Source organism: Diprion similis, chromosome 10 (assembly GCF_021155765.1).
Source record: "Diprion similis isolate iyDipSimi1 chromosome 10, iyDipSimi1.1, whole genome shotgun sequence".
NCBI lineage: Eukaryota > Metazoa > Arthropoda > Insecta > Hymenoptera > Diprionidae > Diprion > Diprion similis.
Genome location: NC_060114.1, coordinates 16,378,849 through 16,405,909, shown reverse-complemented (window position 1 = coordinate 16,405,909; position 27,061 = coordinate 16,378,849). Strand labels below are relative to the sequence as shown.

Below are 27,061 nucleotides of genomic sequence, written 5' to 3'. Positions count from 1 at the left end.
AAAAAAAAAAAAAAAGAAGATAAAACATTTGAAGGTGTCGAATCGAACATTATCAACTGTCTTCAAATTAACGAACGTCTTTGTAAAAGTTTAATTATTGAATAAAAACAGATAAAAGCAAAAACACTCGACACGTTTATCATGTCAGTAAAAAAGAAAGTATTGATGATATGCCTGGGTAAGTCACGATGTTAAAACCGTAACATAACCTACAACTTCTTAATAAATGCACTTCGATTTTATACACTTCTACATTTTGATTGCAAGAAAGGAAGAATTTCGGCCAGAAATTTTGTCGATAATAATTTACGCAAAATAATTGGATAAAACACGTTGATCAATGTGTACAATTTATATTACACTAGGAAATATCTGTCGCTCGCCTTTGGCTGAAGCCGTATTCGCAGACTTTATAAGGAGGAAAAAACTCCACGATTTATGGGAAGTCGAAAGCGCTGCACTTATCGGCTATCACACAGGGAAAAATCCCGATCATCGAGCAATTGCTACGCTAAAGAAACACGGCATAACCGATTATGTTCATAAAGCAAGACCGGTAAGTCTATCAAAAAAATTCTGGATCATATTTATCCGATTATAACTCTTCGCCGGTGTCACGTAATGGTGGACTTGATACTAGAGAATTTTGGACGAACTTGAATCTATCATTGACGATTATTTGTAATATTTTCATATTGATTTCAGATCAATAAGTCAGATTATGATAAATTTGATTGGATATTTGGAATGGACGAAGATAATATAAGGGAGCTAGAACGACTTAGGCCAGCAAATAGTCGCGCAGTGATTGAACTTCTTGGTAAATACGATCCGGAGGAAGAACTGATCATCAGAGATCCTTACTATGTTAGTTTCCTCAAAATTTATTCATTTCAATGGCAGTATTCTTGAAAAAATGAAAAACTTGATTTCAATGTTTCGTTTGATATTTCCTGTGTTTATTCTATCTTAATTTTTTTTTTTTATTCCTTGATTACAGGACAGTGATTCGGAAGGATTTGAAAAAGCTTACATACAATGCGTCAGGTCAGTAGCCGCATTTTTAGAAAAACACAAATGAAAGGTAACCATTGCATGGATGTTTTGTTTGAAACATTATTTACAAACAATGGAAACAGAAGGTTTAAAAACCAAAAAGAAATAGCTAGGAAATAATCAAGTATTGCAAATTAAGAAAAACAAATAAATACAAATTGATTTTTGGAAAATGGAACATAGTAAGTTTATTTAATTCAGAGGAATTAAAATGTTACAGTGATGTATAATAAGAATAATTACTATCATCGCAATCATAATATTAATTATGCTAAAGAAATAAAGTACAAAAAGGATGGAATCATTGGTTCAAATTTTTTTAACTTGTACAAATCTCGTTTTCAAATTTTATTTCACGTTTAGAACTAGAGACATGCGTAGTAATTATTATTAACAAAGTAGGCTGCCAAATTTCACTGATTAAATGTGCTGGGATTGTGCATATTTTTAAACCGTGTATTATACCTTTAAGATGAAATCTTTTTCATTTCCTATTATTGTACCAGATCCACTTACTTCACCCGGTGACCAGTAACATAAACCTCGACGATATTGCGATCATCACCTGAGTGAATCAGCCTCTCAAGCCTGTTCTCTAAGCTGTATTCAATTAAATTGTCAAGTGGCCCGCTCGATCCGTTTAAGTCAATAACAAGAGCATCAAACTGTTTTCCAGGTACAAAACTCCCTATCTCATCCTGCATGGCCAAGGCTGTAAGATGAAACAGAGATTATGGTAAAATAGGCAAATCGTAAAATTTGTTAACTTCAGGTTTTTTTTTTAAACTTACCGGTAGCTCCTCCCAATGTCGCTAGATGGAAAACATCCGTGTAGTTCAGTGGGGTGTAACCAGGTGTAAGGATAGATAAATGATATGAAACTTGAAGTGCGGCTCGCATTGCATTCAGCATGCAAGAACTATCTCCGGCGGAAATATCTGCATCAAGAATGATAAACAGTTGAATAAGTACCTATTCGTCATTCCCATTTCCTACTGGATTTGGTCCTTTGGTCCTCACTCCATTGAAAATGGAAAGAAAGGGTCTGCATGGAATGTAACCTACCGGTTCCCAGTCCAATTTTAAGTCCCCGATCTTTCAAACGCTGCACATCGCATAGGCCGCTTCTCAAACAAGTATTTGAAGATGGACAATGAATGATGGCAGATCCTCGGCTTTTGAGGAGCGCAAGTTCGCTATCCCCAAGGTGGATTCCATGAGCCAATACAGTCTGTGGATCAATAAATGAAATGCCATTATTTTTCATGAGCGGCGTTATAATTCGTGGTAAGTTGAGTTTCCACGCTTTAGATTTACCTTGTTTGTTAAAAGGCCAGCGGCATCATAAACAGCAGCGTAAGAGGGATATTCCCTGTAAGTCGTCGTCACAGCTTCTATTTCATCCAGATTCTCAGAAATGTGGGTCTGAAAAAAGTTTCAGAGAAGGGTATGATATTACTAATTGTTGAACTCATCTTTCAAGCTTTTCAATTCTGGCGAGAAACTTAGGTGCATGATTGAAATTCAATTATCTAATTACCTGGACATGAACTTTCATTTCTTTCGCCAGTTTTCCCAACTCAGTCATGAGCTCCATATCACAGCTCAGGGCAAACCTTGGCGTGATTACTGGCTTTACCAATGAACTCTGCAATATAAATTTTTTTTTCTCTTAGTTTCCATTCTTCACTTTTCGCTTCAATACTCTCTTATTTCATAGAATTTTTTATTACTTTTTTCGCTGGAAATTTATAAAAGTATCTGCTCATAGAGTGAAATAATTGTTTCAATTTCTCTATTTGTCTATTTTCTCACATTTAATTCAGCAATTTCTTTGATCATCTTTGTGGTCCCGGCGATAGATTCCTCGGTACTTTCATAGTAACCATCTTTCCGCGATTGGTTCATGTTCACCTTTCCCACCAAGCATCGCTGCCCATACTTTATAGCCTGTTTGGCCAAAATTAGAGACGACTCTGTGTGCAAGGATGCGAAATAGCACGCTGTAGTAGTTCCCATTGTTAGAGTTCTTTTCTATGAATAAAGGTAAGAACTCCGATGAATTAATGAACTTATGAACATTCATGAAGTGCTTGCTTTAAATCCTGGCAACTTACGACTACCGCTTCGTACACATGTTCTGCAAATGCTGAATCAACGTATTTTTTCTCTAACGGGAAGGTGTAAGTCTCCAACCAATCTAGAAGACATTTATCGTAGCCAATTCCCAAATTTGGGAACTGCGCCGCATGAATATGACCATCAACAAATCCTGGGATTAGAAATTGGCCTGCGCTCAAGACTCTGACATAGTCAGCATTGACGTCTCCTGGTTTAGGATTCTCTGATACACTGGTAATCTGGTTGCCGGAAGCCAAGCGTGTAAGAAAATCATTACCGCATCAGGAATTTTCCTTTTATTAAATCGAATTTTCAATCTCAAAGCAGATTTTCTCATGAACCGGATCTTATTTCCGAATTCCAAGATTTAAAAATACCATTACAAAATTTCAGATACTATGAATTCACTTTTATTCAGTTTTTTTTTTTTTTTTGTTGTTTGAATTTGGTCAAATATAATGTTCGCAGGGTAAAACAGAGCTTCTGCATAGGTAAAACAGGGCGACCAATTCTTTGACGATTTCAAAATTAATAATGATTACCCATAACATTGCATGTTACACAATCAAGAGTTGTAATATCAACAAAGTATCTAGCTGCTTCGAGTTATTTATTTCTAATCTTATCACAACTCATACGAAATATTGAAAAAAAAGAACGATAACTGTCACATCCTTGGACTGAGATCGTCGTTTTTATGACATAAAAAACGAAATAACCATAAATACTGATAAGAAAAATCAACTACTGGTATAGCAACTAGTGTTCGGCCGATTCTCACATCCGAATCTCGTTATCGTTTGCGAAGTATAAATTATTTTTATTGTTTGGACTCGATGGCAAATGGCTCGCGATTTGCAGCGGTTCAGATTAGTCGTTAAATCCCGTACTTCATTTCATGCTGTGTCATAGCTGACCATAGATGTGCACATCGAAAATAATTTTGAATTACGCGCTGAAGTGTAACAGAAAAAACGGATATTTTGAACTGGTTACCACATAATTTACGAAACATCGTCTGTCATTGAACGAACATTTCTCCCATATTCTCTCAAAACCAAATTTTCCCATAATATGATGCTTGTAAATGGTTATTATTATCATTGTTACTCTTATTATTACTAAATTTTTATCCAATCGTCAAAACCGACTAGCAAAACAACGCACTCAAATTCAAAATTCGAACGCCATTCCGTAAATCGCGGGACGAGTCAGTAAAATTTGAATAACCGATTGCGGTGATGCAATCATGCGTAAATTGAGTAATCTTCAAGATTAATTAATTACCTTTCCATTTTCGACGAGAATCGCAGCTCGTTGTAGCACATCTAGACGTCCCTGAGGGTCGGAATGAATAATTGGCCCGACAAACAACTGTCGATTCATACTCAAACCGGATTTCCAGCTTCTAATTTCTTTATCATCCAGTTTTTCTATGGCATTGGTCGAATCCAGTGATGCGTAACTGTCGCATCAAGTATTTGACAACTAAAACCTTCAAGTTTCAAACTTACTACTGACAATATAGCTATAATATTCTCCGAAAATTATGTCCATCGGTCGATAAAGATTTTCCGCGACTAGATGTAAAAACATACCGGTTTTTTTTTTTCAGCAAAAATAATTTGTTAACCGGTATTAGTAGTCAATTTTTTGTATTTCTGTATTAGAGACGGTTCCTTATCCATCAATAAGACTTAACCTAGGTTTAGATGTTGCAAATAAATTTTACACAATAGTTACTTATTACAAATTAAATTCGAGAAGTTAGCGTGTTCTTTCGAACAAATAGACCGTAAATAAACTTTAATTCGGTCAAAACAATTTACACTATACAAACCCTCAGGGGAGTTTGCTGGAGTTTTTCGGTCGATGTTGCTATGGGTACTAAAAGAGGGAAAGATGATGAATAAGATCACAACTGATCAGAATTATCCGTCGGCAACCGCAACCAGAAGTAGCGCAAATAAACGGCGACCGGTTCTACCAGGCCAAACTGCCAACTGGTCGTATTTCATTCCCAAGCTAAGGTTTATAGTAGCACACGCATGCATTACAGCAATGCATGCAAACACCCGTATTTAGATACATGTTCGCTCCCAACTGTCCTTGTATTGCATAGTCAACTGTTATCGCACTTTGCAATCCCGTCATAGCCCGCGAAAATTTCTACTACTACGAATTTTTACAGAAATTGGGCAATTTAGTATCAATATATATATATATATATATTGACATCTATATATATTTGTTTTTTATCAAGAATTGTTAATTTTTTTTTTTAATTATAACAGCTTGTACATTTTTTACTGAAAAAATGCAAACTTTTATGAAAATCTATTATAAATTTTTACAACTCTGGATGAAAACAATTTTATTCTACAAAATTGTATAAAATGTTCCAATTGCTTTTAATGTTCATAGAAAATCTTTGAAATCACTTTCACCAGGGAGTGTTGTTGAAAACATTGCGCTCTGCATACTCATGTTCTCTTTTATTCAGCATCTTTATGAGGTCCATTAGTTATTAGCACTATTTTACTCGGTGCTCTTACCATGTTCAGATGCTATTAGTTTAGTTTAGTTTAGTTTAGTTTTACTGCCTACACCCGCCATACCCGATAGGGTACATGTCTCCAGAAGCCACTGGTTTGTGCTATTAGCATTTAGCATACTTTCAGGTCCGTCTGACTCGTATGTTATGTGCCACTATGCAGGTACCGGCACTCTTATGAAGACTTTTAGCCTTCTTATTAGGGCATCATGATTAAATTTGCAAATAGTTTTTAGTTCTGGTTGCTCCAAATGCTCGGGAAAAAAGATATCTCAAATGGAGCTGAGAAGGGAATTGACAGAACTAAGAAAATGGATAAACCTCCGGCTGATCCGCACAGAGAGTATCTGGATATGGATACTGATGAAGAAGAGTTTGGAAAACCAGGTTGACCAATTTATTATGAATTCTAAATCCACGATGATGGGATGATGACCAAAACTGGATCATTATTAGAACAGAAAATTTGTTTTTATAGAAAAAATTTTGGTCTGGTTTTGAATCAAGGCAATCCTTCTTAGACTTTCGAATTGTTGTTCATTATAAGTTGAAATTCTTGTAACTTTGTATTTCTTATTGGAGAAAATCAAAGATTGAATACGCTATGAAAAATGATGGATTATAGAAACACCGGAACCGGAGGAAGAGCCACCACCAGAACCTGAAAAGCCAATATTTACAGACCAAGAGCTACAACAGCTTGTGAGTAGTTGTATTGACAAAATAATAAGCGTCGAAGGCTCACGAATTTACATTTTTTCAAAAATTCTAGGAACAATATGCGAAAGACTTCACTATTCTACCTGCCTTAGATGCCTCAGATTGGAATGAAAACTGCTGTAAAGTGATTCGCGAATTTTTTCAAGATCCAACAAAAATTATACTGACTATTTTCTATGATGTTGATGCATTGAAAGCTCTCCTTGATTTTCCATCCGATGCGATCGAAGGTCTCACCTATTTTCTTAGATCACCGTGGCAGATTTATACACCTGAAAATTTTCACTCCACCATTAAATTTGGCAGTATTAGTGGAAGCATTGAAAATTGTGTACTGAAAATTATGGAAAATGCTTACGCACTTGGGATATTCAACAGCAAAGACTGGCCATCCGGTATCCTTGAGTAATTCATACTTTTCTTTAAAGGACTCAGGCGTTTGAAGCAATTAAAATTTTTTCCATACATTATCTCCATGTACTGCAGTCCAGAGGAACAATATTTTCACAAATACTCACAACCTGCTGACAAAATTAACCGATACAACATACAAATTAATGGGACTCACTATTTTGTATGTTCCAAAAGAAGAAACGGATTTTAACGCAATTCAGAAAGTTAAGGAACATAATCATTTTGTGCTCGTTGCTGCCGATGATGAATCGAACGAAGGAGCGTGGGAGGATAGTGAAAACGTAGACGGAGCCAAAGACGAGGGGGAATTACTAGGCAGATTAGAAACTGTAGCCAATTTTTGGATTCGACAAATCAGGGAAGCAATTGCTGATCAAAACCCTGCTAGCAAGTTGGCTAGAGTTACAGATGAATTAACTTTCTGGAATTACAGATGCAAGTTCATAATTTGTAAAAGTGAATTTATTGAGATTGTATATGACTTTTTATGGCCATTGAGGGAAAGTCGCATGTTAGATATCGAACATTATACATATATTTTGAATATAAAAGTTTGACCGTCAAGTTATATGGTGTCTTTTGTTTCATGGGTAAATATTTCTTGACTACAGATGATAATTTACGTGGGCTTCGTTCTCAGCTGCAAAATGACGGCGTTATTTGCATTGTTGAAAAATTAGAGAACGTTAAATTTACAAGTATCAGACAATTCTATGATCTGAGTAAAAGTCTACAGAGTGCGATCGACGAAGCCGTTTCTAACATCAATTATCTTGACTTATTATCTGATCCTTGTACGGCGTTAGAAATTCCTGAAATACGGGATGAACAAATTGCAGAGATCTTGCATTTGATCGGTTACATTTGGCTTGAATCGCCATTTTTCAATACAAAGTAGGTATCGTTAACGAAAAATTTCTATCCTCATTTTCTGATAGTTGTTATTTATACAGCTAATTTTACTGCAGGGATAAGATAGAAAGTCTTTGTCAAGCTTTGAGCACTCAAATTGTTGGAGCGTGTAGAGAATCGATTGATTTGAAGATGATATTTCAAGGCGAAACGATAGAAAGCAAAAAAACAGTTGAAGTATGCATCAGTTGTTGCGAAAAATATAAGAACATTTATGACGAGGTGAGAGTTATTATTCTGATTCAGAAATAAACGCAGCACAAAATATGTGTTAGCGTAAAAAATTAAAGGAAATGATTTATCCTACAATTGCAGCACGTCAAAATCATTTTTAATATCATCCGTGATGAAATCAGGTGGGAAGTCGACAGGGAAAATGTGTTCAATTGTGTCGACGCGTTCATCACACGGTGCCAGGACGTTATTGAAATTTGTGATACAATTGTTGTGTTCGGAAGGTAAAAAGCAACGCTCTTCACACAGTAAGCAAAAGATCGCTCATATCTATTCGAATTCAAACTCTTTCAGATCTTCTAAATCCGTCAGTTTTGGCGGATCGAACGGAGCTCGGTATGAAAGTGATTGTAACAAGATAGAAAATTTGTTCTACGAAAACTTGCAGGCTATCGAAAATGTCCAACAAGAGATACTCGATGTCGCCGAAGCGACTTGGATAGAACACATGACTTTATTTCGACATCAAGTAACCGAGCTTGAAGTTATGGTTAAGAATCTTATTAACAGTATCTTTGCTGACACAAACTGCATCAAAGAGAGTATCGAGGCACTTTATACCTTGCAACGGTACAATCAGCGTGAATGTATCAACGAACTTCTGCATCTGAAGTTGGTGGATGTGAGTTTATCTTATACACATCATCTCGGCTGAAAATTCATTTGTAGAATGTACGAATCTTAGGATTGTTCTGAAAGCTCATCGTCGGGTAATGAATATGCATCGGTATTCGCAGATTTGGATGAATTTTGATGAGGAAATACAGCAGTGTAAGCAAGATATTATAGACCATAGCCGAGAGTACCATTCTTCGACTCCGTATTATTCAGGACGAGCGTCTATGTTGCGAATACGACAAACTAGACTCACGTCGCATCAAACTACTTTGATCGATGCTTCTGATTGGCTTGGAGACTGTGACGCTCAAATGTAATCCATTGTTATTCAGTTATTTAGAGACTCGTAGACTGCTAGATTTCTAGGGTTTATTTACCGTGATCAATTATTGCAGACCTGTATTGAGAAATTATAAAAAGTTAGTGTCAGCCATTGCAAATGAGGAAAAACTGCTGTTCGACGAATGGGAAAAAATGATGGACGATGAAAAGAACTTGACTAGTATTTTTGGGGAGCCGCTTTTACGTCGAATCAAATCCAAATTTGGACCGATTGAAGTGAACATGGACTACCGCCTTTTGGACACATTGGAAGAAACTAAAGTGTAAATATTTGAAGGGGGAATAATGAACTCAAGGATTTTCCTCCCGCATACAAATCCAGAACAAACATCGTGTAGTTTAATATCACCTTTGTTATAGCTATTTAAAATTTTTCAGATGGATTTCGTTGAATTTTGAAGTTAGAGCATCGTTAAAAAAGTTATCAACTAAGTTGTTGACCATAAAATTGCGATACGAAGGAGCGGTGTTATTGTGCAGAAGTTACAACAGAACTTTTGAACGCATATCAAATGACGATGAACGTTTGTTGTTCAGTGAGCTTTTGAAAAATCTCGACAATTGTGTAATACCTGGATTTGATAAAATTACTTGGAATTCCCCAGACGTTGAGAAATTCTACGCGGATTCTACTGTCGAAATACTGAACGTAAGGATCGTATGAATAAATGCATATTGATAATTAATAAGAACTGACGAATTAATTATTAATTGCAGCTTCAAGAGTTTTTTGAACTGTACGAAAAGGCTAATTTACGAATCGACCATTACTTTGAAGAAATCGCAAACGTAAAATTTCTCCAAGCATCCGACGACGTAACTTATCAAGTGAACGATTTTTGCACTGCTTTGGAAATTAATAAGTGTGTACAATCGGATCTTAATTCATTTATTCCAAACCTTCTTAAGAATAATATAGATATTTTATGACATCGTGTGTTTAACCAGGGCAGAGGGAATGTGCAAAGTTACAAAATCTTGTGATAATATTCTGCGATTATTAAAAGGAATGAAAGAAGGCTTTGAAATAGACTTTGAGGAGGTAAATCCATTTCGACGTTTTCTCATTTATCGTTATCTACGTACAAACGATATTGAAAATCGTAAAAATCTGCTGATAAACTAAGATACACAATATTTGTTTAGGTAATACAGCACTGGAACAAGTTTATTGAAGCCAAAGATTTGAAATTGAAAGAATCGCTTTGTTTAGCTGTGATAAATTCGTTACGAACTACCTTGAGATTAATTAAAGGGGATGGAATCAATATCAGCAAGGCTTTGTTCCGAGTCAAAGTTGATTATATCGGTGATGAGGTAAATTCATTGTCCGTTTGTCATTACAATATTTGAAAAATGAGAAAGCAGCAATAGATCAGCTGACTTTTATCATTTCGCAGCTGATTATTCCTGAGGACATTGAGAAGATCGAAGAAATATTCAATAATACGTTTAATTCTTTAATAAACGTTATAAAACCATTAGAATTGCTCTCAAAAAAGTTAAACGTTGAGGTTCGCAATGATGCTACAGAATTCTGGGAATCGATCGAACAGCACGATTCTTGTAAAAATATACAGGATGAAATCAACTCAGGTGAATTCCGCAGAATTATTTTTAAGAAGACTAAACATCATTTTTCTCATGTTATTATTATTATGTTACAAGATTTCTTAATTTGCAGAAATTGAAGATTTAAAAAGATCGATAACTAAGTACGTAAATTCTACAGAATGTTTTAAGGAAGTATCAGTGATCGACATCACACAAATTGTTCAGTATTACGCGGCAAACGAGCCAAGCAGAGAAATACTTGAAAGTGATATACGGCGGTAAAACGACAATGCAGTTTATTGACCATTTCCGTTATTACTTACAACTGGAAATTACAGGAATAATGTAAAGTTACGTTTGCAGATGTACGAAATTGGCAGATTCTATCGAAAACCATGGAAACGAGGTGATCATTGATTTTTTAGAGTTGGATATGAAAGACGCGAAACTGAAAATGATTGAGAAGTGTGAATCTTGGAGAGAAATATTGTTTATAGAATTGAGCAAAGTCATTGTAGCTGAACAGAAGTTTTCTGCTGCTACACCAACTCCGCCGGAAGAATTGAGTTTGTGCAGTTACGAGGCGAGTAACGATAGCGATTCATAAAGTGTACGTAAAAAATTGAATCAATTCATGTATTGGAAACTTTCAAAGTAATATTGCAATAAATGAACTGGGGGTGCATGTGAAGTGAAACACCTTTTTAATATTAATTAAAGATTATAATTGTATTTTCATATATTAAAAAAGGATAGGTATTTCTTTTTCTACAATATTATGTAAACAAGTGGCACCATTCCAAGCTAGGAAGTTTTACATATTTAAAAATTAAGTATATTTAGAGGTAACGTACAATTTTTTTAACAGAATATATTGGTTGATCAGATCCTAATATAAGTTGACAAATTTTAAACCCTACTTAAGAGGTACGCAGTATAAGATTCTTACACACAGTTGTGACGTGGTCTTTTTTAATTAAAAATAACAAACATTCTTATCTTTGTTTGACTTGTGTATATATTTTTTATCATATTCGTACTGCAAGTAAAAGCATTATTTTGCTTAGCAGAATTGGCGTAGAAGAGAGCAATGTTCAGACTTAAAAACTCGTAATTAAAATTGACTTGGAGCAATTGATGTTACACAAGAGTATATATGAAGATAATAACCATGGCATCGGTTCAAGCGTTGCTTTGCATAATTCGATTCAAGTTTCGGATCAAAAATGTCTAGTAAAATATTGAAACTACTGGATTTTGAAAGTGACTGCTCTTTCCTTTTTTGAGTAGCGTGACAAATCGTAGCTTGAGTTTTGCCTAGGAAATATTTGAGAAAAGAATCTTTTATTATCCTAACTATACTTAGCGTCATGGTATATGTTCTTGCAGACTTAGTTAAATGCATTTATAATCAGTCTAGTGGAACTGTAATCGTAATCTTATTTACTTTTTATAGTAAATAATACCTATTACGACAAAGTTATTTGATTATTAAGGATACTTTTAAATGGATTTCTTGAAAATACACTTTTGTTTAAACGTACGATTACATACGTGATGCATACAATGCAATCTATTTCTCATTGTAGTCATATGATTTTTGTTCTACGATTCACCCTGTTTCGTTAATGATACAAACGAAATTCGTCGAAGGTAGATAATGTTTTTGCGCGTTCTAATGAAATAAAAAATTTTGGCAATACTGAATCAATCAACAAGCTACGGTATCGTTTATACTGTGAATCTTAAAACATATTCAACAGAGTATAGGCATGTATGTAATATAAATATCTGTTCCAGAAATAGTACCTTTGCACAAAGTAATAAGTTTAACATTGCACCATATTCCTTTTACATCTAGATATTAAATTGTTTCAATAAATTCTAGTATTACTAAGTAACTTTCTTTTTAACATTTATAGAAACTAATTGAGATTTTTTTTTTTTTTTTTTTGAATTAAAAATATAATCTCCGACATCGCAATATTTTTAAATTGTAATTCAGCTCGTAAAACGAACTCGAACATCTTTTTGGCACATAATCAATTACTCTCAGATTAGATCCCGTACATCCTTATGACGCGTCACTTTCGACAGTCAGTAACTTTTTACCATCTGCTTTTATCGTGAATACAGGACTTTGGGACAAGTCTTTACAATCCATTAACTCACTGTCCGAGCTGCTCGTATCGTTTATTGATATCTCAATTGGTTCTGGTTCTGCACGGTTTGGCAATAAAAATAACAGCGATAGGGCTATAAGGGCATGCCAAATGCTGTGCACATACTGTGAAAATGGGAAAATTGATTTAGTCTTTTGAAGACTACACAGAGTCGGTGACTTCTGTAAAATTCAATAATTATTCATTTTATAATTTTTCTTTCTCAACTTACTTGGTAATTGGCTTCCGTTTCAACCAGAGCAAACAAGAGTAATCCAATTGTAGCTAGTGACAAACCGATCAACAGTTTTGCAACCTCTTTAGGACGATGTCTCTGTTTATACTTGTAGCATCGACAGGCAAAGGCTGCAATCTGTACAAAAAAAGCACGAAAGCTTGTACATAAATATTTTTTAAGATAGATTTTAACAAGAAGAATTGGCCTAACAAGTTGAATACAAGATTATCGGTCAAACAAGCTCATATTGCACTGTATACAATTTTTTATCCGTAAATGAGAACATCATAGTTAGTTTTAATGCTGTTATACTCACTGGAATTGTCGCGCCCATTGCTAAGGGTACTAAAATGCTCGTTAATCCTGTTCTATCCATCTCGACACAAAATGCAATAATAAGTACACCGACCATGTGAAAAAACGACATATATTTTGTGGGTAACTTTGCCATCGAAACGAGTGTCACCCAGAATGCAAGAATGCTTGAGAAGAAGTCACTGTACTGCAAAACCTGTCGAAACGATAAAAAAGACATATTTTTTTTCTTTTTGAAGTTTTTTTTTCCAATATTGAGGAAATATTCACGCAGGAAAAAATTTTCACCTCATATTTAACTGCGCAGTAGGTCATGAATTGCTGATCGCACGCGTGATAAAGCGAAGAGAATATCATGGTAGCTAAGTAGACGAGTGCTTCTGTGTAGAGGCCTCGTTTGATGGCCAAATGAATGGCCGGGATAAAAAATCCGTTACTTAATGTAAGCAGGAGAGTTGTAAGCACTATGAATGCCTTTGGATCTGCGTGTGTCGAGTCTGTACAACCCCACCCTTTGTATCCTAGGACAAAAAAAAGAGACCAATAATTAGATTACGGAGACCCCAGAGTTGCTTGCACAAACTTGCGAGGTATACCGATGAAAAAGAATGTGACTGAATGATACGAATGCATCGTTAATGTGATTCAATTACCTCCGAAACACTTGCACGAAGTATAATACAGAAGCCCTCTTTTTGTCTCTTGGCAAATCCCGTGATTACCGCACGAACGATCTCCAGGGAAGACGCATGGCTGTGTTTTTATGTCTACGGATACAAGTATTTCCTCCATTGCACAAGGAGCTCTTGTTCTGAATTAGAGAAACCAATTTTGCACATATATTTCAACTACTTAATATCTACACAGTTGTATCGTTTCTTTAAAAATTATGATGACCATTGCGACGATGATGATAATATAATTACCCCTCGGTATAACACTTGGCTTGCATTGCTACGTGCCAAACATCCGATTGTGGATAAGGAATTAACAAGGAGGATGTGTTTTTTCCAAAAGATGATAAGTTCATGAACATATTTTGGTTCGGGCACGCTATTGCTCCATTGATACGATCGGGTATTCGACCCTTGCGAATGCAGACTTCGACAAGGACGAGCTGGTCGGATATTTGCTGTGAAAATGAATCGGAATGAGAAAATGCGATTTTCTTCTATTGATACATTTCGTTGAAATGAACAGTAATGATCAAAATATTTCGTTGGTAATTCTTGCCTTGTTCATCTCCAGACGAATCTTTATGCTTAGGGTACCTCCGATGTCAATAAATGGCATGATATCAAACTGCGTTACGACCGGGTAATAATCCGTGAGCATTACCCACGACGTTAGCCATTCTCTGCCCTGAAAAAAAACTTGGCCTATTTCACTTTCGTTCTGAATTGATTCGTATGGAATTAATTTTTCACAATTGCCATAAAAGTTCTAATTCACTGTACCACAGAGAAGAAAACATCTATAAATAAAATTTTGATAGTAAGTACCTGGAGCAAATAAACACTTGAGAATGGCTTAGAATGTTTTATCCTGGCTAGTTGAAACCTTGGTATGCAAGGATCGTCTTTAGCATTATCTTCGTCCGGTAAAACGAACTGGTCTTTGGATGGTCTCATGCTGTCGTAATTAAGCGTTGAATTGTTATAAAAAATCTGGTGAAGCAAAGGTTGTTTTTGCGACGATCTCAATCGTTCTTCTTTATTTTTTACTCGGAGCTGGGTCAACGCCTCGGAAAATGATGGCGCATCTAGATACTGCTTCATAAACGATTTTTCCAACATTCGTATAGGACATTCTGGTGACAGATTTACAGTTACGAAGGATTATTGAAAAAATTCAGCTTCTTAAATGACGACATCACTTGCTTTTCAACTTACCCGAAATGCTCACCCTGACATTGAAGTCTATAACACTGCTCGAAATGACTAATAAGTAATAGTAACTTTCTTGGTACGGCGAGAGAACAGTGAAAGTGTAAGAATCGCTCATTGTTAAATTGCCGATTGAGCTGGGGTGCGACTCATTGTAAATTGGTACCATCCGTCCCTTGAGTGCTAGTCCTTTTATGCAGGGCGTATTGGATTCGTGATAAGCTTGCAGAGTAAAATTGCAGCCCCATATATGGACGCGAAAATGCCACGTACTCGATGGGATGTAGATTCTGAATGACGATAACGTGTGAGAATTAGTCTAGGGAGGTAATAAATTTTCCTTTCTCAAGTTACACGAGAACTGTCAAGTGTGATTTCGGCAAAACTTCGCACCTACCAAATTATTTGAAGACGCATAGACAGGAAAACAAGCAAAGGAACTAATAAAAAAAACCATTGATAACATAGTGTCAGCTTAGTTTTGACTGTCGTAAAAGAAATTGACTTGTCTCGTTTCTTCTTTGATCGTTTTTTTTTTTTTTTTTTTTTTTTTTTTTTGCTTAATACTTGCTTGTAATAGGACATTGGTTCGCTGGTGTGCAGAAATTTTTGTGTCCCGATCGGTATGTCTTGGATACCACTGGTCTGTGTCCATATAGCAACGGAGCCCAAAGTATAACGGCATTTATACCCCAGACCCTGAAAAAACGTTACTCAATGTACTTTTAATGAATCCGATGACCTTGTAAAGCGTGACGACAAGACAAAGTTGAATAGATAATAGTAAATAGATGAATAATAAAACTGCAATTACTTGCTGCTGAACTTTCTTATCCCAATGGGAAAGGTATCCAGTCACAAACCAATCTCCAGGTTCCGGTCCGTACACTGGTATAGTGGCCGTTACTTTTGGCTCGAAAGTGGTCATCATTGATACCGATATAGTGTCATTATGGTACAAATGCATGTTGGCAGGAAACGATGCATTTTCCACTGACATTACGGGGTAACTGCCAGATTTCAGGTGCCTGAAAACCGTGGAAAACCATGATTTGTAAGTTATACTAAGCGAATGCTCTATTTTCCTTGAGAAAATTCAATATCTCTCTATGAGAAACTTACAGATGCACTTTTCGGGACGGACAATGCACATTGTCTGTAAAGGCTGCAAACTGCCATGTGGCTCTGAAAACGTCTTTCGGTACTGTGTAATGGAACGTCGTTACGTCCCCATAGCTTGTAAACGGATGTAAAATTCCTTCCTGACTGGCCTCAGGTAACATGCATCGAATACCTGACAAACGATACAATTAACACTAATAATAACAACAACAACAACAACAACAATAATCATAATAATAATAATAATAAACGTCATTAAAAAGTAATTTGTTAGTTCAGTGACAATTATTAGTACATTTACATATAAAATTATATATAGAATAAAAAAAAAACCTGATATGACATTGTTTCATTAGTAAATCTAATAAATGTAGAAAAAAGAACATGTATAGTGAAGTATTGTTTGAGATAATTTGATTGGGGAAGTGAATTGATTGTATTGTGAATATTGAAATAATAATATTGGATCACTGCAGGTAGTAATTATATTTATGGTATATTAAAATCGAATATGATCCGAAATTTATTTATCCTAATGTTATATACATATATATACACGCTTACCTCGGACGAAGAAATGTGCCAGAACGTAAATGATTTGTAGGTAAATAAATACATTTTGACTTGTTAAAATATATTTCGATCGCATAACTCCTGTTAGACATAGAAAATCTGTTTTGATTTTGATCTATTCGATTTTTATTGTGTCGGATCTCGCATTTTCCTACTTGTATTTGGCTGCACTGTATGTGCTTTTGCCCGTTTGCCCTTCCCACGAATGGATGGCTACAAATGTCAACATTCTTTGTAAGGTATGTTGGGAATAGATAAGCAAATGAACGACTGCGCAACTCGCCACCTGCGCGTGCGCGAGTACGACGCACGTGATAGGTATGCAAATATAGCAGCGCTACTAATCTAGTAGCGCGCAGGAAGATCGTTTTCGAATTTCAAATTTCGAACGCTTGAAATTAATTCTGCACTTTGCAAAATTGGCGTAGATTTTTTACCTACAAAACTTAACAAAGTTTGCAATAGGTCAAAAATGGAGAATAATAAACTCAAGTATTGTCAAATACAGAGCTATGACCGAATTTCGAATGTATGTAATCATTTTATTTAAATATATATAATTCAATAACTTATAATCGAAATAATGAATAATTTCTGTACATATAGACATACACACATGTTTTATAACATATTATTCTCAACCTTTTCAATTTCTCTCATCTTCCGAAAAACTGACGTGAACGGAATTCATTTAATATATTCATCATGAACATTGACATAAGTATAATTAAGGAGGCGGACAAATAATGAATTCAAGCTTGAATTTCTTCTTCAACTGCCGGCAGTACAATGCTGGTTAATGCTACAGGTTTTACTCTACCCTTTTTGCAGCAAAGTATCTTCACTTTTCCCGATATCATGCTTCGAGGGCTTGCTTTGACTATCAAGGGTATAGGAACCGTACTTGGAAGTAGGGGTAGATTAAGAACCCTTGGTTTCACATCGGCATTTTCACCCCGGCAAACAATGAACAACCCCGTATCGGACAGAGCATCAGAAACGTTAGTAACGCAAATTTTGATCATGTAGTCTGGACCCAATCCGAGAACACTGGCATCGATGATGACTGGACTAGGTCCACTATCTTGATTCGTAGTAAGTTCATCGACAGCTTTTTTAGCCGTGTGTAATCTGAGCCTTGCTAACCCTCGGTGAAACGTATCGTGAATCTTAACAGCCTCTGATCTCTCTCTGATCGTTTGTTCGACAAATAATCTCGTCTTTTTTGGTATCGTGAAACGGCTGCCAAAGTTCGGCAGCATTTCCGGTGCAACATATGTGCTGAAATCTGCGGTCCTTTTTAGTATGCGGACGTTCAAACCGCCTCCAACTGTCACCATAGTCATTGCACGTTCTTCTTGTCCCATTCTACCGTACTACGAAGTGATAAAGATACTGTTATCGTTAGTTACAGCTGAGATAACGATTTAGAAACTTTTGGTATCGTACATAAACCACCCGGTAACGGATGTATGTATAAAATCACCTTCATAGCGGATACGGCTTCCATTGTATTTATGGTATCGACGTGGTGTTTTCCATCATAAATCCGAACTCCGAATCTAGCCACGCTCACAGCAAGCAGCGAAAGTCCTCGTTGAGGCACTGGGAGCCCGACCAAGTCCAGAGGAATATTTGGCAGTTGAATTTTCCACAATCGGGCACCCTTGTGAGAAAAATACATACATTTTGTGATATGAAAATTGAAATTTTAGCCTTGTGCCTTTACCTTTTTTGAAAAACCCCAGAGGCTCCCATCCATCACAGCCACGGCGGCACCTTCTCCTGGCAAAATTGACAGAGAAACTGCCGGCGCTGGTAATTTGGACCACAGTTTTGAGGCAGAACCTCTCTTGACTGCTCCCAATTTTCCATCTCTTCCTACGGCAACGACTCGACTCTCCTTGGCCCAAAGCCCCGTGCCTATCAACGCAACTGGGGGCCATCCCAACTGGAGTCTGTCAATAACTGTAAATGCTCTGCGATATGTAATGCATGCAGGTGTTAAACTGTGTTTAATTTCCGAAAGTTGAATTTTTTTTTCATGCTAATTTCGAAAATTTCGATTTTTGTTTAATTTTCTTTTCAATTCGTGAGCAAACTCCTTACCTTGTGTCTAGAACTAAAATTTGACCAGATTCTGTACCGATCAGAAGATAACTGCTGGCTACGTTGTTCCAGGAGTCTTTACGGATCGTTGCAATAGTTGTAGCGACGCCAGGTCTTGTCAAAGGAACTCTACGATACTGCTGGACGAAACTTGATCTGAGATTAGATTCCATTCCAAGGAGTTTCAAAGTTCTTGGTGATAATAGAGACGCGCCATGCTCTTTCAATAACGTTTCCAAATCATCGGTTAGTGCCAGTATGTTCGGATCATCTTCTAATCCAGCCCTGTGCCAAATCTGTACGCGAAAAAGTCATTTCTAAGGTGATAAAGCCGAATGATCGAGTCATAATTACGTCCGCAAATGTTCATTCCCGTACTTCTCTTTCCCCTGCATGGGCATCCATCGGAGGTAAACAGTACTTGAAGTATGGCCTCATGTTTTTATAAACGTAAACGCTCGAGCCAGCGGCAACGGCCAATGCAGCAGATCCGTGTTCTCCATTCTCAGAATAAAATCCGACGAGACCAGACGGACAGTCTCCAAGATTGTGTTGACTTACCAGATCGCCACCTTTGTAAACTCGGATCTGCGCAGATCGTAGTGGAATATTAATAAGTCGAACTCAATTGATAGAAAATTGTATAGCGGATGAAATACATCTGCGTGCCTTGGCCGCATTAGTAGTTGCTGTTCCCAAATCCGCGCAAACTAATCTTGGGTCTCCTTCTCCGCAGACATCGAGTATTTCAAGACCTCCTGGTAAAACGTATAGACGAGCTTCAGGCTCCCATACAGCTTCCAGCCATCGACTTCCCCCCAGACCAGTTGCAGCTGAACGATCGTCACTGAAATTAGAGGTTTGAAGTTTCGAAAACAATATTTTTTCTTTCAATTTGTTTCGAAACGAGATGATTGATCGTTGAATTTGTCAAAAGTATATTTTATTGTTTTGACTCTATTATTAAATGCAGAATAGTATATTATTAGTGAGCGAATTTGGCACGATGAAAGTCTTGTGAAAGACACGGTGAAATAGTACTTTTCATGAGAATGTAATTACACAACGAACTACGTTAGTGGCTTCGTTCGAATACACGTACCTAAGGGCAGTCATGTTATATCGAGAGGATTTTTTTTATTTCAAATCGTTTTATATTCTTCTCTTCTGGTTCCTGAGAGACCATTTCGTTAACAAAACATTCTACTTTGAACACACCGGAATACATTACTCTGTATACGAATGTTTGGACTTCTGTCGCTATGGGGACTCTAATGACCGCGTATTTGGACTTGCGCGTGCACCGCTAGAGTCGTATACATAAAAATGTGAACTTTCTACACATATAATCGCAACTGAAAGCTCTATTTTCATCTCCAGCCAATGAGTTTGGTAACTTGTCGAATCTGAAGTTCTTTGAAATTTACCTTAATATTTCACAAAACTTCCTACTCTGAGACCTATGGAGTTCTCTAGTGCATACTAATTTTTTGATGCAGCATAAGGTTAGTGGCAAACCAACTGAAAGTGAATTGGTAGTTAATCCCACCTGAAAAACTTATACATACATAGCAAAAACGAAATCTTCGTGAAATGACATGTCTTTAAAGATCGAATTTTAATTCACGTATCGTTCATCACGTATTTTGTTAGAAAGTTTAATTAGTCACATAAACGATAACATATTTCGACTTGATTAGAATTGACCTTTATTAGAGCTTTTATATTTTTTGAAGTTTCCACATGTTTCTCAACCATTTTTTCCTAAAGGCAATTAGCGTTCCGAAAAATGTACAGGCTTAAATTTTTAATTCATGTTCAGAGTTTACGTTATAAAATAAAATAAGCAGTACTTTGCTGTCATTGATCCTGTATAAAATATGAAAGATTCAGTTTATCGTTTTTACATTTACAATTTCACCTAATGAATTTCAAATCAAACCCAATCATTTCGAATTTTTCTAAAATGTAATCAATCCAAACAATCGCGAAATAATGCAGCCTGTATCTGTCACCTTACTTTCGGTGTAAAAAGAATAGTGGATTTGCTGATATAAACATAAATTAAGACATCAATTCTCAGTGGCTTTATGTATTGTACTTAGTCGCTCCACTACTGCAGATAAAATTAATTTTCATGACAATCGTTGATTGGTTTATTATTATTCCATTCCCAACATTTGTTAGTCAACCATTAACGATTTATTGATTTATAATTAAAGGAAATTTTTTCGAAAATTTTCGCATCTCAGCCATAGCTCACAGAGTTTACTTTTGAAAGAATCCAATTTATCTTGAATGGATAATTGTCCTCATCATTGTGACGCGTTGTGGCCGTCGAATTATCAGATTTATCACCAACAAACTATATTTTCGATAGCATAATTCAAATTTACTGCGCTAATTTGTGATTAAACTTGACTAATTTCCCACCATCCAAGCATTGTGATTGGTTGACTAACCTAACCTAACCCTAGTCAACCAATCAGAATGCTTGGATGGTGGGAAATGCTGCTGCTGCTACGTTTTGATGGTCGTTATGACGTTCCTTGAGTTCGGACTTCATTGATGAGCTCCACGGACATGAGCTCGGTACCGCATCTATGTTGTAACAAAACCGTGATCCAAACGAACTTTGACCGTCCGTCAAATGCATTCGAGGTTCGCCAGGTTCGCCGAGTCATTTCAGAGGTACTAAGTGGGTACTAATCCACTGATCGTCGTACCGTCAAGTTGATTTTGACATCTCACGATGCCTGAAGAACTCCGTTTTGACGGTCGTGTAGTTATAGTCACCGGTGCCGGTGCAGGTAAATTGTATAATGTGCATTCTAGGTTAGAGTCGAAATATTTATTTACACAACAAAAAACGCCGTACGAAAGTTCTTCTATTCCAAATAAAATTCTCTTACGCGGTTGTTGTTCAATTTTTATTCATTTCACCTTTAATTCAACAGTCTCGTTTGTGACTTTGTTAGCTTTCTCCTTTTTTATTAAATATTTACAGCCTTCTTTAATTATGACAAATTTGTTCAGGTCTGGGAAGGGCTTATGCTCTTTTATTTGGATCAAGAGGTGCCAGTGTTGTTGTTAACGATCTAGGAGGTGGACGACACGGAGATGGAAGTAGCAGCAGCGTCGCAGATTCTGTTGTCAAAGAAATCCGACAAAATGGTTCAAATTTATGTTTATTTAGTGCTTGTATTGTTGTAAGCATTTGTTAATATCCAAGTGCTGGACTTGGGCAGATTACGTGAAAGTACAAACAATAAATCTGACTATGGATTTTCAGGTGGAAAAGCTGTCGCCAATTACGACTCTGTTGTTGAAGGCCATAAAATTGTGGATACGGCAATTAAAACTTTTGGGCGTATTGATATTATTGTCAACAATGCTGGTATTTTGCGTGACAAATCGTTTGCTAAAATAACGGACCAAGATTGGGGTGTGTATTAATATTAACAATTCAATGTGTGGAGAGGTAAAACTTGGCTGAAACTTCATGAAACAATCTTTCAGACCTAATCCACAATGTTCATGTCAAAGGAGCATTCAAAACAACTCAAGCTGCTTGGCCGTATTTCAAAAAACAAAAGTATGGCCGAGTTATCGTAACGTCCAGCAATAGTGGACTTTACGGAAATTTTGGTCAAGCTAATTACAGTGCTGCCAAAATGGGGCTGGTAGGATTAGCAAATACTTTGGCTATCGAAGGGAACACTTCTAACATCTACACCAATGTAATTGTGCCAACAGCCGCTTCTCGGCTCACGGAAGATATTCTTCCACCAGGTTTGAATTTTTTCAACTTATGTATTCGGGTGACAATCGCTGTAGTCTTTATTCATCTATCCAAATTTTACCAGTTATTCCAATTTTCGTTTCTCAATTGACCTTTATTCCAGATTTTTTTAAGGAATTAAAACCTGAGCTGATCGCACCTGTTGTTGCATGGCTCTGTCATGAGGATTGTTCTGAAAATGGATCTATTATTGAAGCAGCTGTTGGTTGGGCTGGAAAGTGTACGTTACAGTTTTTTTTGATGGATAAAAATCGGATTACATGACTTATATTTTATATTACATATAATGGACAGTTATAATATCAAAATCCGACAGGAAGTTCAGATATTTTATTCTGACTATCGTCATTCGTTCTCACATTTAATTCTGTTACTAAAATTGCGACAATCAACTTGTACAGGTCATTTAATTCGCTCTGCTGGTTGCACTTTGAGAAAAAAAATGACGGAAGCCGTTACTCCAGAAGATGCCAGAGACAATTGGGCAGCTGTTACTGACATGAGTAAAGCGAAACGTTGTGAATCCATACAAGTAATTAGAATCAGTAAATGAAAGTAATTGTATTTACTCTGATAATAATTATATTAATGTAATATTTCTTTAACAACGCAGGAAGCCTCAATGGAAGTATTTAACGTATTAAAAGAGCTACCAGAAAGTTCGTCCCAAGAGAAATCTGCAAGTATTTTCAATTTGAAAATTGAATAGAATCATGTATTTCTGTTTCAACTGAAAAATTTTATCTTTCGTATGTAAATCAAACTGTTGAGAAATATTTTTCTCAAAATAGCCAAAGATGTGAAATTTGTACCAACGCTAAGATTGATGAAAAATTTTTTCATACAGAATGTAGTCCTGAAACACACCTATGATTTTCGAAACATCATTCTTTATGCTATTGGAGGTACGAAGTAAATTATATATATATACCTATTCTTTTTATATGATCGATATAAAATCTCTACGATAAAGAATGCAATTAAAAAGACCCTTGTAACGATCTATTTTAACTTACAGTCGGTGCTACAACAGAATGCTCATCAGATATGCTTTATTTGTACGAGAATCACAGTAAATTCGCTATTCTACCGATTTACTTTGTTATCTTTGGACCCAATGCGATCATTTCTTCATCGATACTTGACGATGTACCATATGGAATACAAATAGATCCTTCCAGGGTATGTAGTTCAGTTCAAACGTTCCATTCGCGAGCGTATCAAAGAAATGTGGTGTAATCGTTAATTTATTTTTGTCTTATTTTAGGCACTGCATGGGGAACAGTATCTCGAAATTCTGAAACCTATACCGACAGAAGCGAGTGTTGAAACGCACTTTAAGATTATTGATGTTCTTGATAAAGGATCGGGAGCTGTTATAATAATGCAAGGTCGGTATTGATAGAGAAACGATCATGTTTTTGAGAAAATTCGTTGGACTATTTGTGAGTTTTCTACGTCGTCTTGCTAATAATAAATGTTTAAAACCAAAAAATTTTCACAGCCGATACCATAGACGTTTCGACTGGCGAAAAATTGGCCACTGCGCAACTCTCTGCCTTTGCTATCGGTGCCGGTGGTTTTGGAGGAAAGAGAAGTTGTCCCGGTATCATTCCAACCGAACCTGCCCCCAACAGGAAACCAGATATTTCAAAAATCCAAAAAACTACTGTTGATCAAGTAATTTAATTTTTCTTTTTCGCTAAGTTGCTATAGCTTTCAATGTTAGGTTTTAACCACTGTCCTGATGCCAGAATTAGAAGAATTAATGCTAGTTTTGTCAAGTAGTTATAATTTTTTTCAACAGGCGGCTGTGTATCGATTAAGCGGGGACTTCAACCCTCTCCATATAGATTCGTCGGTGTCATCTCTTGGTGGGTTTGAAAAACCGATTTTACACGGTTTGTGTTCTCTTGGATTCTCCACACGTCATGTTCTGGATACCTACGCTCACGAAAGTCCGGATTTATTCAAAGCAATTAAGGTATTACGAAACTTTCTTAAAAATTCGCTAACAATTAAAGCCTGTAAGCTTGTGTGCAGTGTAATTTGAAAGTATAATAGTATTGAGGATGAAAATAAATGCTTAAGGTCGTAGGTGCATATTATGTATTCATTTACTCATTATACATTTTTACTTTTAGGCTCGATTTTCTAACCCAGTCATTCCCGGGCAAACGTTGCGCACCGACATGTGGAGGAATGGTAATCGAATACATTTCGAAACAACGGTTTTGGAAAACAACAAGAAAGTTATTACAGGTAATGCGAATGTTGTTACGTAACAAAATGTAGTTTTAACGACTTTAGAATTCAATATAATTCTCCCAGTTTTATAGCCATACACAATTCCGCTTTAACGGTTGTGTTTTTTTCTCTATTAGTTTTTTTTTTTTTCACCGTCAGAGCAAAACGATAGAGATATTTATCCACGCAACTCCGGAATTATTTCGTGCGTTCTCCCTCCAATTATAGAAAAAAGTGTTTATGATATTCTACACCAAGGCCACAGCATGACAATCGGCTCGTCGGCCGCCATGTTTAGCTAGATTAGACACTAGTCGAAATCGCCTCGTTGTAGTTACAACTTCGCTATTTTCGAGCTAGAGTTTCTCAGGTGAATTAGGAAAGCGGGAAAAAAAACGACGCGAGACATCATCGGATTACGTTCGTTTGTTTCATTTTTCGTCAATCGATATACGATTTCAGTCATTGTTGCAGCAGAGGCGTGTTCGTGACTTGGTAGGTAAAGAAACGCACTTCTCTTTATTCGTTCAATTAATTTCTTGTCTTTTCTGCGCTTATTCCGCGCTGTTACGCCCTGTCAGCGTAAAATATCGCCTTATCGCGAAATTTGATACCGTGTGTTGCTTCTTCGTAATTCGATAACGAAAACATAACGATGGTAACTTCTTATTCCTTTAATTTATGTCAGTGCTTCAATGAACCTGTGTTATCTGGTAATACGTGCAAAGTTCTCTAGGTCTGTGGTCAATCTATGCTATTATGAAAAAAAAAACGTGCGAAATACTGTGACAACACTGATGATTACAATAGTAATAATACATCACAAGTGACTATAAATTATGTAAAATACTGAAAGAATTCGCTGATACTTCCAAAATAAACTAGATATGGAAATAGTGGAGCACTGTTAGTTCGATTCGTCATTAATAATTGGTTTTTTACTTTTTAGGAGCTTACATTGATCTTAAAGCTGTAAAAATGCAGCCAATTCAACCCGCTGTATGTTCAGCTGAAGAGAATTTAGAATCTGATGCAGTTTTTGCAGCTATTGCTGATCACGTCAAAGCGCATCCAGATGAAGTAAAAAAAATAAACGGTATATTCGTATACAATATCACAAGTTCTGGGAAAAATAAGGCGCAATGGAGTGAGTTAATTTCTTCTCCACGTTACGAATGAAAAATAGAACTAGGTTCAGTTTTAAATGAATCGTTTTTTCAGCTCTTGATTTAAAGAAAGCCGAAGTATATAAAGGAGAACCGAAATCTGGAAAGTCTGATACTACTTTAACCATTGAAGACAAAGATATGGTTCAAATTGTAAGTGTACTTGAAGAAATATTGCAAATCAATGATTATTAAAAGAGTTTTTTTTTTCACTTTTTACAGGCACTTGGTAAATTGAACCCTCAAGTGGCTTTCATGCGTGGTAAATTGAAGATTAAGGGAAACATCATGTTAACTCAAAAGTTGAAGACACTGCTCGACGCTAACAGAGCTAAGCTATAGTTTTCCATCCAATTTTAATATCACAATTGCATCGTTACATCATTTTAGACGATTTTTTTTCTACCAAGTACTTCAATTTAATCTTTCCCACTAGTTATTTAGTGTATAGTGTCTAGACCTTTTCAATATTTTAGCAAGCTCAGAATTGGTCTGAACATGTTGGAAGACCTTGGCATTTCACAATAGTGAAAACTATAGAAATCGTTGGTATCTTGAAACGATTTGCATTTATAATTCTACGGTTCATTATTTATGGGTTAAATATTGTTATTCCTTCTTACTAATTCCTGTTGTCAACTAATAGAATTTATCGAAATAGTACCGAATATTCAACTCTTTCTCATAGATTGATAGGTAAATGCGCACACATGTGTTGCGTTACTTTTTGTCAGCTAATTTTTTCCGTACAGAATGAATTTCGTAATATAAGGGAAAAAAATTATGTTAAATGCATTACAATCATATTAACACCGTTACAATAGGTGGTAGTTGGCAGGTGTATTATAAATATGTAAAAAATATGTGTTTTGTGGGCTGAATGGTGAATCAAGTTAAAATTTTGACTGATTGATTT

At 36.1% G+C, this 27,061-nt stretch overlaps 6 protein-coding genes across 16 annotated transcripts; 3 read left to right on the top strand and 3 right to left on the bottom strand.

Annotated features, from left to right (window-relative positions):
* Positions 1–24: 24 nt before the first annotated feature.
* On the top strand, positions 25–1,701 carry LOC124411918 (low molecular weight phosphotyrosine protein phosphatase 1-like). Of its 2 annotated transcripts, XM_046891458.1 has the most exons (5): positions 25–178; positions 366–556; positions 706–867; positions 1,001–1,084; positions 1,563–1,701. In XM_046891458.1, exons 1-4 carry the CDS (start codon positions 142–144, stop codon positions 1,079–1,081), a joined length of 471 nt encoding a protein of 156 aa, XP_046747414.1. In that variant the 5' UTR covers positions 25–141; the 3' UTR covers positions 1,082–1,084; positions 1,563–1,701. The 2 variants fall into 2 exon arrangements, with proteins under 2 accessions (XP_046747414.1, XP_046747413.1); XM_046891457.1 differs by lacking the exon at positions 1,563–1,701 and having other exon boundaries at positions 1,001–1,186.
* On the bottom strand, positions 1,569–5,061 carry LOC124411897 (guanine deaminase). 2 transcript variants are annotated; one of them, XM_046891428.1, is made up of 9 exons: positions 4,935–5,061; positions 4,465–4,654; positions 3,174–3,416; positions 2,872–3,090; positions 2,597–2,704; positions 2,374–2,481; positions 2,122–2,287; positions 1,848–1,994; positions 1,569–1,768 (listed from the first exon to the last, which is right to left on the bottom strand). In XM_046891428.1, the coding sequence occupies exons 2-9, from the start codon at positions 4,561–4,563 to the stop codon at positions 1,569–1,571; spliced, it is 1,290 nt and encodes a 429-aa protein (XP_046747384.1). In that variant the 5' UTR covers positions 4,564–4,654; positions 4,935–5,061. The 2 variants fall into 2 exon arrangements, with proteins under 2 accessions (XP_046747384.1, XP_046747383.1); XM_046891427.1 differs by lacking the exon at positions 4,935–5,061 and having other exon boundaries at positions 4,465–4,688.
* Positions 1,603–12,290, top strand: LOC124411867 (dynein-1-beta heavy chain, flagellar inner arm I1 complex). 6 transcript variants are annotated; one of them, XM_046891371.1, is made up of 19 exons: positions 1,603–1,732; positions 5,961–6,118; positions 6,357–6,433; positions 6,504–6,846; positions 6,938–7,300; positions 7,477–7,759; positions 7,834–7,999; positions 8,093–8,235; positions 8,306–8,633; positions 8,749–8,942; positions 9,025–9,234; positions 9,350–9,620; positions 9,689–9,834; positions 9,920–10,013; positions 10,118–10,288; positions 10,372–10,567; positions 10,656–10,803; positions 10,889–11,135; positions 12,179–12,290. In XM_046891371.1, the coding sequence occupies exons 2-18, from the start codon at positions 5,983–5,985 to the stop codon at positions 11,130–11,132; spliced, it is 3,513 nt and encodes a 1,170-aa protein (XP_046747327.1). In that variant the 5' UTR covers positions 1,603–1,732; positions 5,961–5,982; the 3' UTR covers positions 11,133–11,135; positions 12,179–12,290. The 6 variants fall into 6 exon arrangements, with proteins under 6 accessions (XP_046747327.1, XP_046747328.1, XP_046747325.1 ...); XM_046891372.1 differs by lacking the exon at positions 12,179–12,290 and having other exon boundaries at positions 10,704–10,803; positions 10,889–11,492; XM_046891369.1 differs by lacking the exon at positions 12,179–12,290 and having other exon boundaries at positions 10,889–11,492.
* Positions 12,223–17,060, bottom strand: LOC124411874 (post-GPI attachment to proteins factor 6-like). The gene is made up of 13 exons (XM_046891383.1): positions 16,813–17,060; positions 16,249–16,420; positions 15,941–16,154; positions 15,698–15,825; positions 15,133–15,416; positions 14,743–15,050; positions 14,474–14,602; positions 14,167–14,372; positions 13,894–14,051; positions 13,529–13,761; positions 13,242–13,436; positions 12,920–13,060; positions 12,223–12,812 (listed from the first exon to the last, which is right to left on the bottom strand). The coding sequence occupies exons 1-13, from the start codon at positions 16,895–16,897 to the stop codon at positions 12,600–12,602; spliced, it is 2,466 nt and encodes an 821-aa protein (XP_046747339.1). The 5' UTR covers positions 16,898–17,060; the 3' UTR covers positions 12,223–12,599.
* A 397-nt stretch (positions 17,061–17,457) lies between these two features.
* LOC124411885 (Bardet-Biedl syndrome 1 protein homolog) lies at positions 17,458–20,280 on the bottom strand. Of its 2 annotated transcripts, none has more exons than XM_046891400.1 (7): positions 20,033–20,280; positions 19,600–19,777; positions 19,309–19,518; positions 18,931–19,226; positions 18,551–18,830; positions 18,308–18,487; positions 17,458–18,197 (listed from the first exon to the last, which is right to left on the bottom strand). In XM_046891400.1, the coding sequence occupies exons 1-7, from the start codon at positions 20,044–20,046 to the stop codon at positions 17,574–17,576; spliced, it is 1,782 nt and encodes a 593-aa protein (XP_046747356.1). In that variant the 5' UTR covers positions 20,047–20,280; the 3' UTR covers positions 17,458–17,573. The 2 variants fall into 2 exon arrangements, with proteins under 2 accessions (XP_046747356.1, XP_046747357.1); XM_046891401.1 differs by having other exon boundaries at positions 18,551–18,779.
* Positions 20,281–21,566: 1,286 nt separating this feature from the next.
* LOC124411878 (peroxisomal multifunctional enzyme type 2-like) lies at positions 21,567–26,815 on the top strand. 3 transcript variants are annotated; one of them, XM_046891387.1, is made up of 16 exons: positions 21,567–21,740; positions 21,967–22,104; positions 22,223–22,375; positions 22,450–22,722; positions 22,836–22,952; positions 23,134–23,264; positions 23,346–23,411; positions 23,580–23,637; positions 23,751–23,914; positions 24,000–24,123; positions 24,237–24,412; positions 24,540–24,716; positions 24,877–24,994; positions 25,929–26,126; positions 26,201–26,298; positions 26,368–26,815. In XM_046891387.1, the coding sequence occupies exons 1-16, from the start codon at positions 21,683–21,685 to the stop codon at positions 26,485–26,487; spliced, it is 2,169 nt and encodes a 722-aa protein (XP_046747343.1). In that variant the 5' UTR covers positions 21,567–21,682; the 3' UTR covers positions 26,488–26,815. The 3 variants fall into 3 exon arrangements, with proteins under 3 accessions (XP_046747343.1, XP_046747346.1, XP_046747344.1); XM_046891390.1 differs by lacking the exons at positions 21,567–21,740; positions 21,967–22,104; positions 22,223–22,375; ... (8 more) ...; positions 24,540–24,716; positions 24,877–24,994 and adding an exon at positions 25,257–25,478; XM_046891388.1 differs by lacking the exons at positions 21,567–21,740; positions 21,967–22,104; positions 22,223–22,375; ... (8 more) ...; positions 24,540–24,716; positions 24,877–24,994 and adding an exon at positions 25,258–25,474.
* Positions 26,816–27,061: the final 246 nt, after the last annotated feature.

Coding starts and splice junctions, on each gene's coding strand:
- LOC124411918 (XM_046891458.1), top strand. CDS start 142: ATGTCAGTAAAAAAGAAAGTATTGATGATATGCCTGG. Junction 179..365: donor AGTATTGATGATATGCCTGG/GTAAGTCACGAT, acceptor ATATTACACTAG/GAAATATCTGTCGCTCGCCT. Junction 868..1,000: donor TCATCAGAGATCCTTACTAT/GTTAGTTTCCTC, acceptor CCTTGATTACAG/GACAGTGATTCGGAAGGATT.
- LOC124411897 (XM_046891428.1), bottom strand. CDS start 4,563: ATGAATCGACAGTTGTTTGTCGGGCCAATTATTCATTCCGACCCTCAG. Junction 3,091..3,173: donor ATGTGTACGAAGCGGTAGTC/GTAAGTTGCCAG, acceptor CTTTATTCATAG/AAAAGAACTCTAACAATGGG. Junction 2,705..2,871: donor AAGAAATTGCTGAATTAAAT/GTGAGAAAATAG, acceptor TTTATATTGCAG/AGTTCATTGGTAAAGCCAGT.
- LOC124411867 (XM_046891371.1), top strand. CDS start 5,983: ATGCTCGGGAAAAAAGATATCTCAAATGGAGCTGAGAAGGGAATTGAC. Junction 8,000..8,092: donor ATAAGAACATTTATGACGAG/GTGAGAGTTATT, acceptor CTACAATTGCAG/CACGTCAAAATCATTTTTAA. Junction 9,835..9,919: donor ACTGCTTTGGAAATTAATAA/GTGTGTACAATC, acceptor GTGTTTAACCAG/GGCAGAGGGAATGTGCAAAG.
- LOC124411874 (XM_046891383.1), bottom strand. CDS start 16,897: ATGCGATCGAAATATATTTTAACAAGTCAAAATGTATTTATTTACCTA. Junction 16,155..16,248: donor CCGTCCCGAAAAGTGCATCT/GTAAGTTTCTCA, acceptor CACGGTTTTCAG/GCACCTGAAATCTGGCAGTT. Junction 14,373..14,473: donor TTCGTCTGGAGATGAACAAG/GCAAGAATTACC, acceptor TCATTTTCACAG/CAAATATCCGACCAGCTCGT.
- LOC124411885 (XM_046891400.1), bottom strand. Junction 19,227..19,308: donor CCCATGCAGGGGAAAGAGAA/GTACGGGAATGA, acceptor TTTCGCGTACAG/ATTTGGCACAGGGCTGGATT. Junction 18,198..18,307: donor AAGCCGTATCCGCTATGAAG/GTGATTTTATAC, acceptor ATCACTTCGTAG/TACGGTAGAATGGGACAAGA.
- LOC124411878 (XM_046891387.1), top strand. CDS start 21,683: ATGCCTGAAGAACTCCGTTTTGACGGTCGTGTAGTTATAGTCACCGGT. Junction 22,105..22,222: donor CAAAGAAATCCGACAAAATG/GTTCAAATTTAT, acceptor ATGGATTTTCAG/GTGGAAAAGCTGTCGCCAAT. Junction 24,124..24,236: donor AGCTGTTATAATAATGCAAG/GTCGGTATTGAT, acceptor AAATTTTCACAG/CCGATACCATAGACGTTTCG.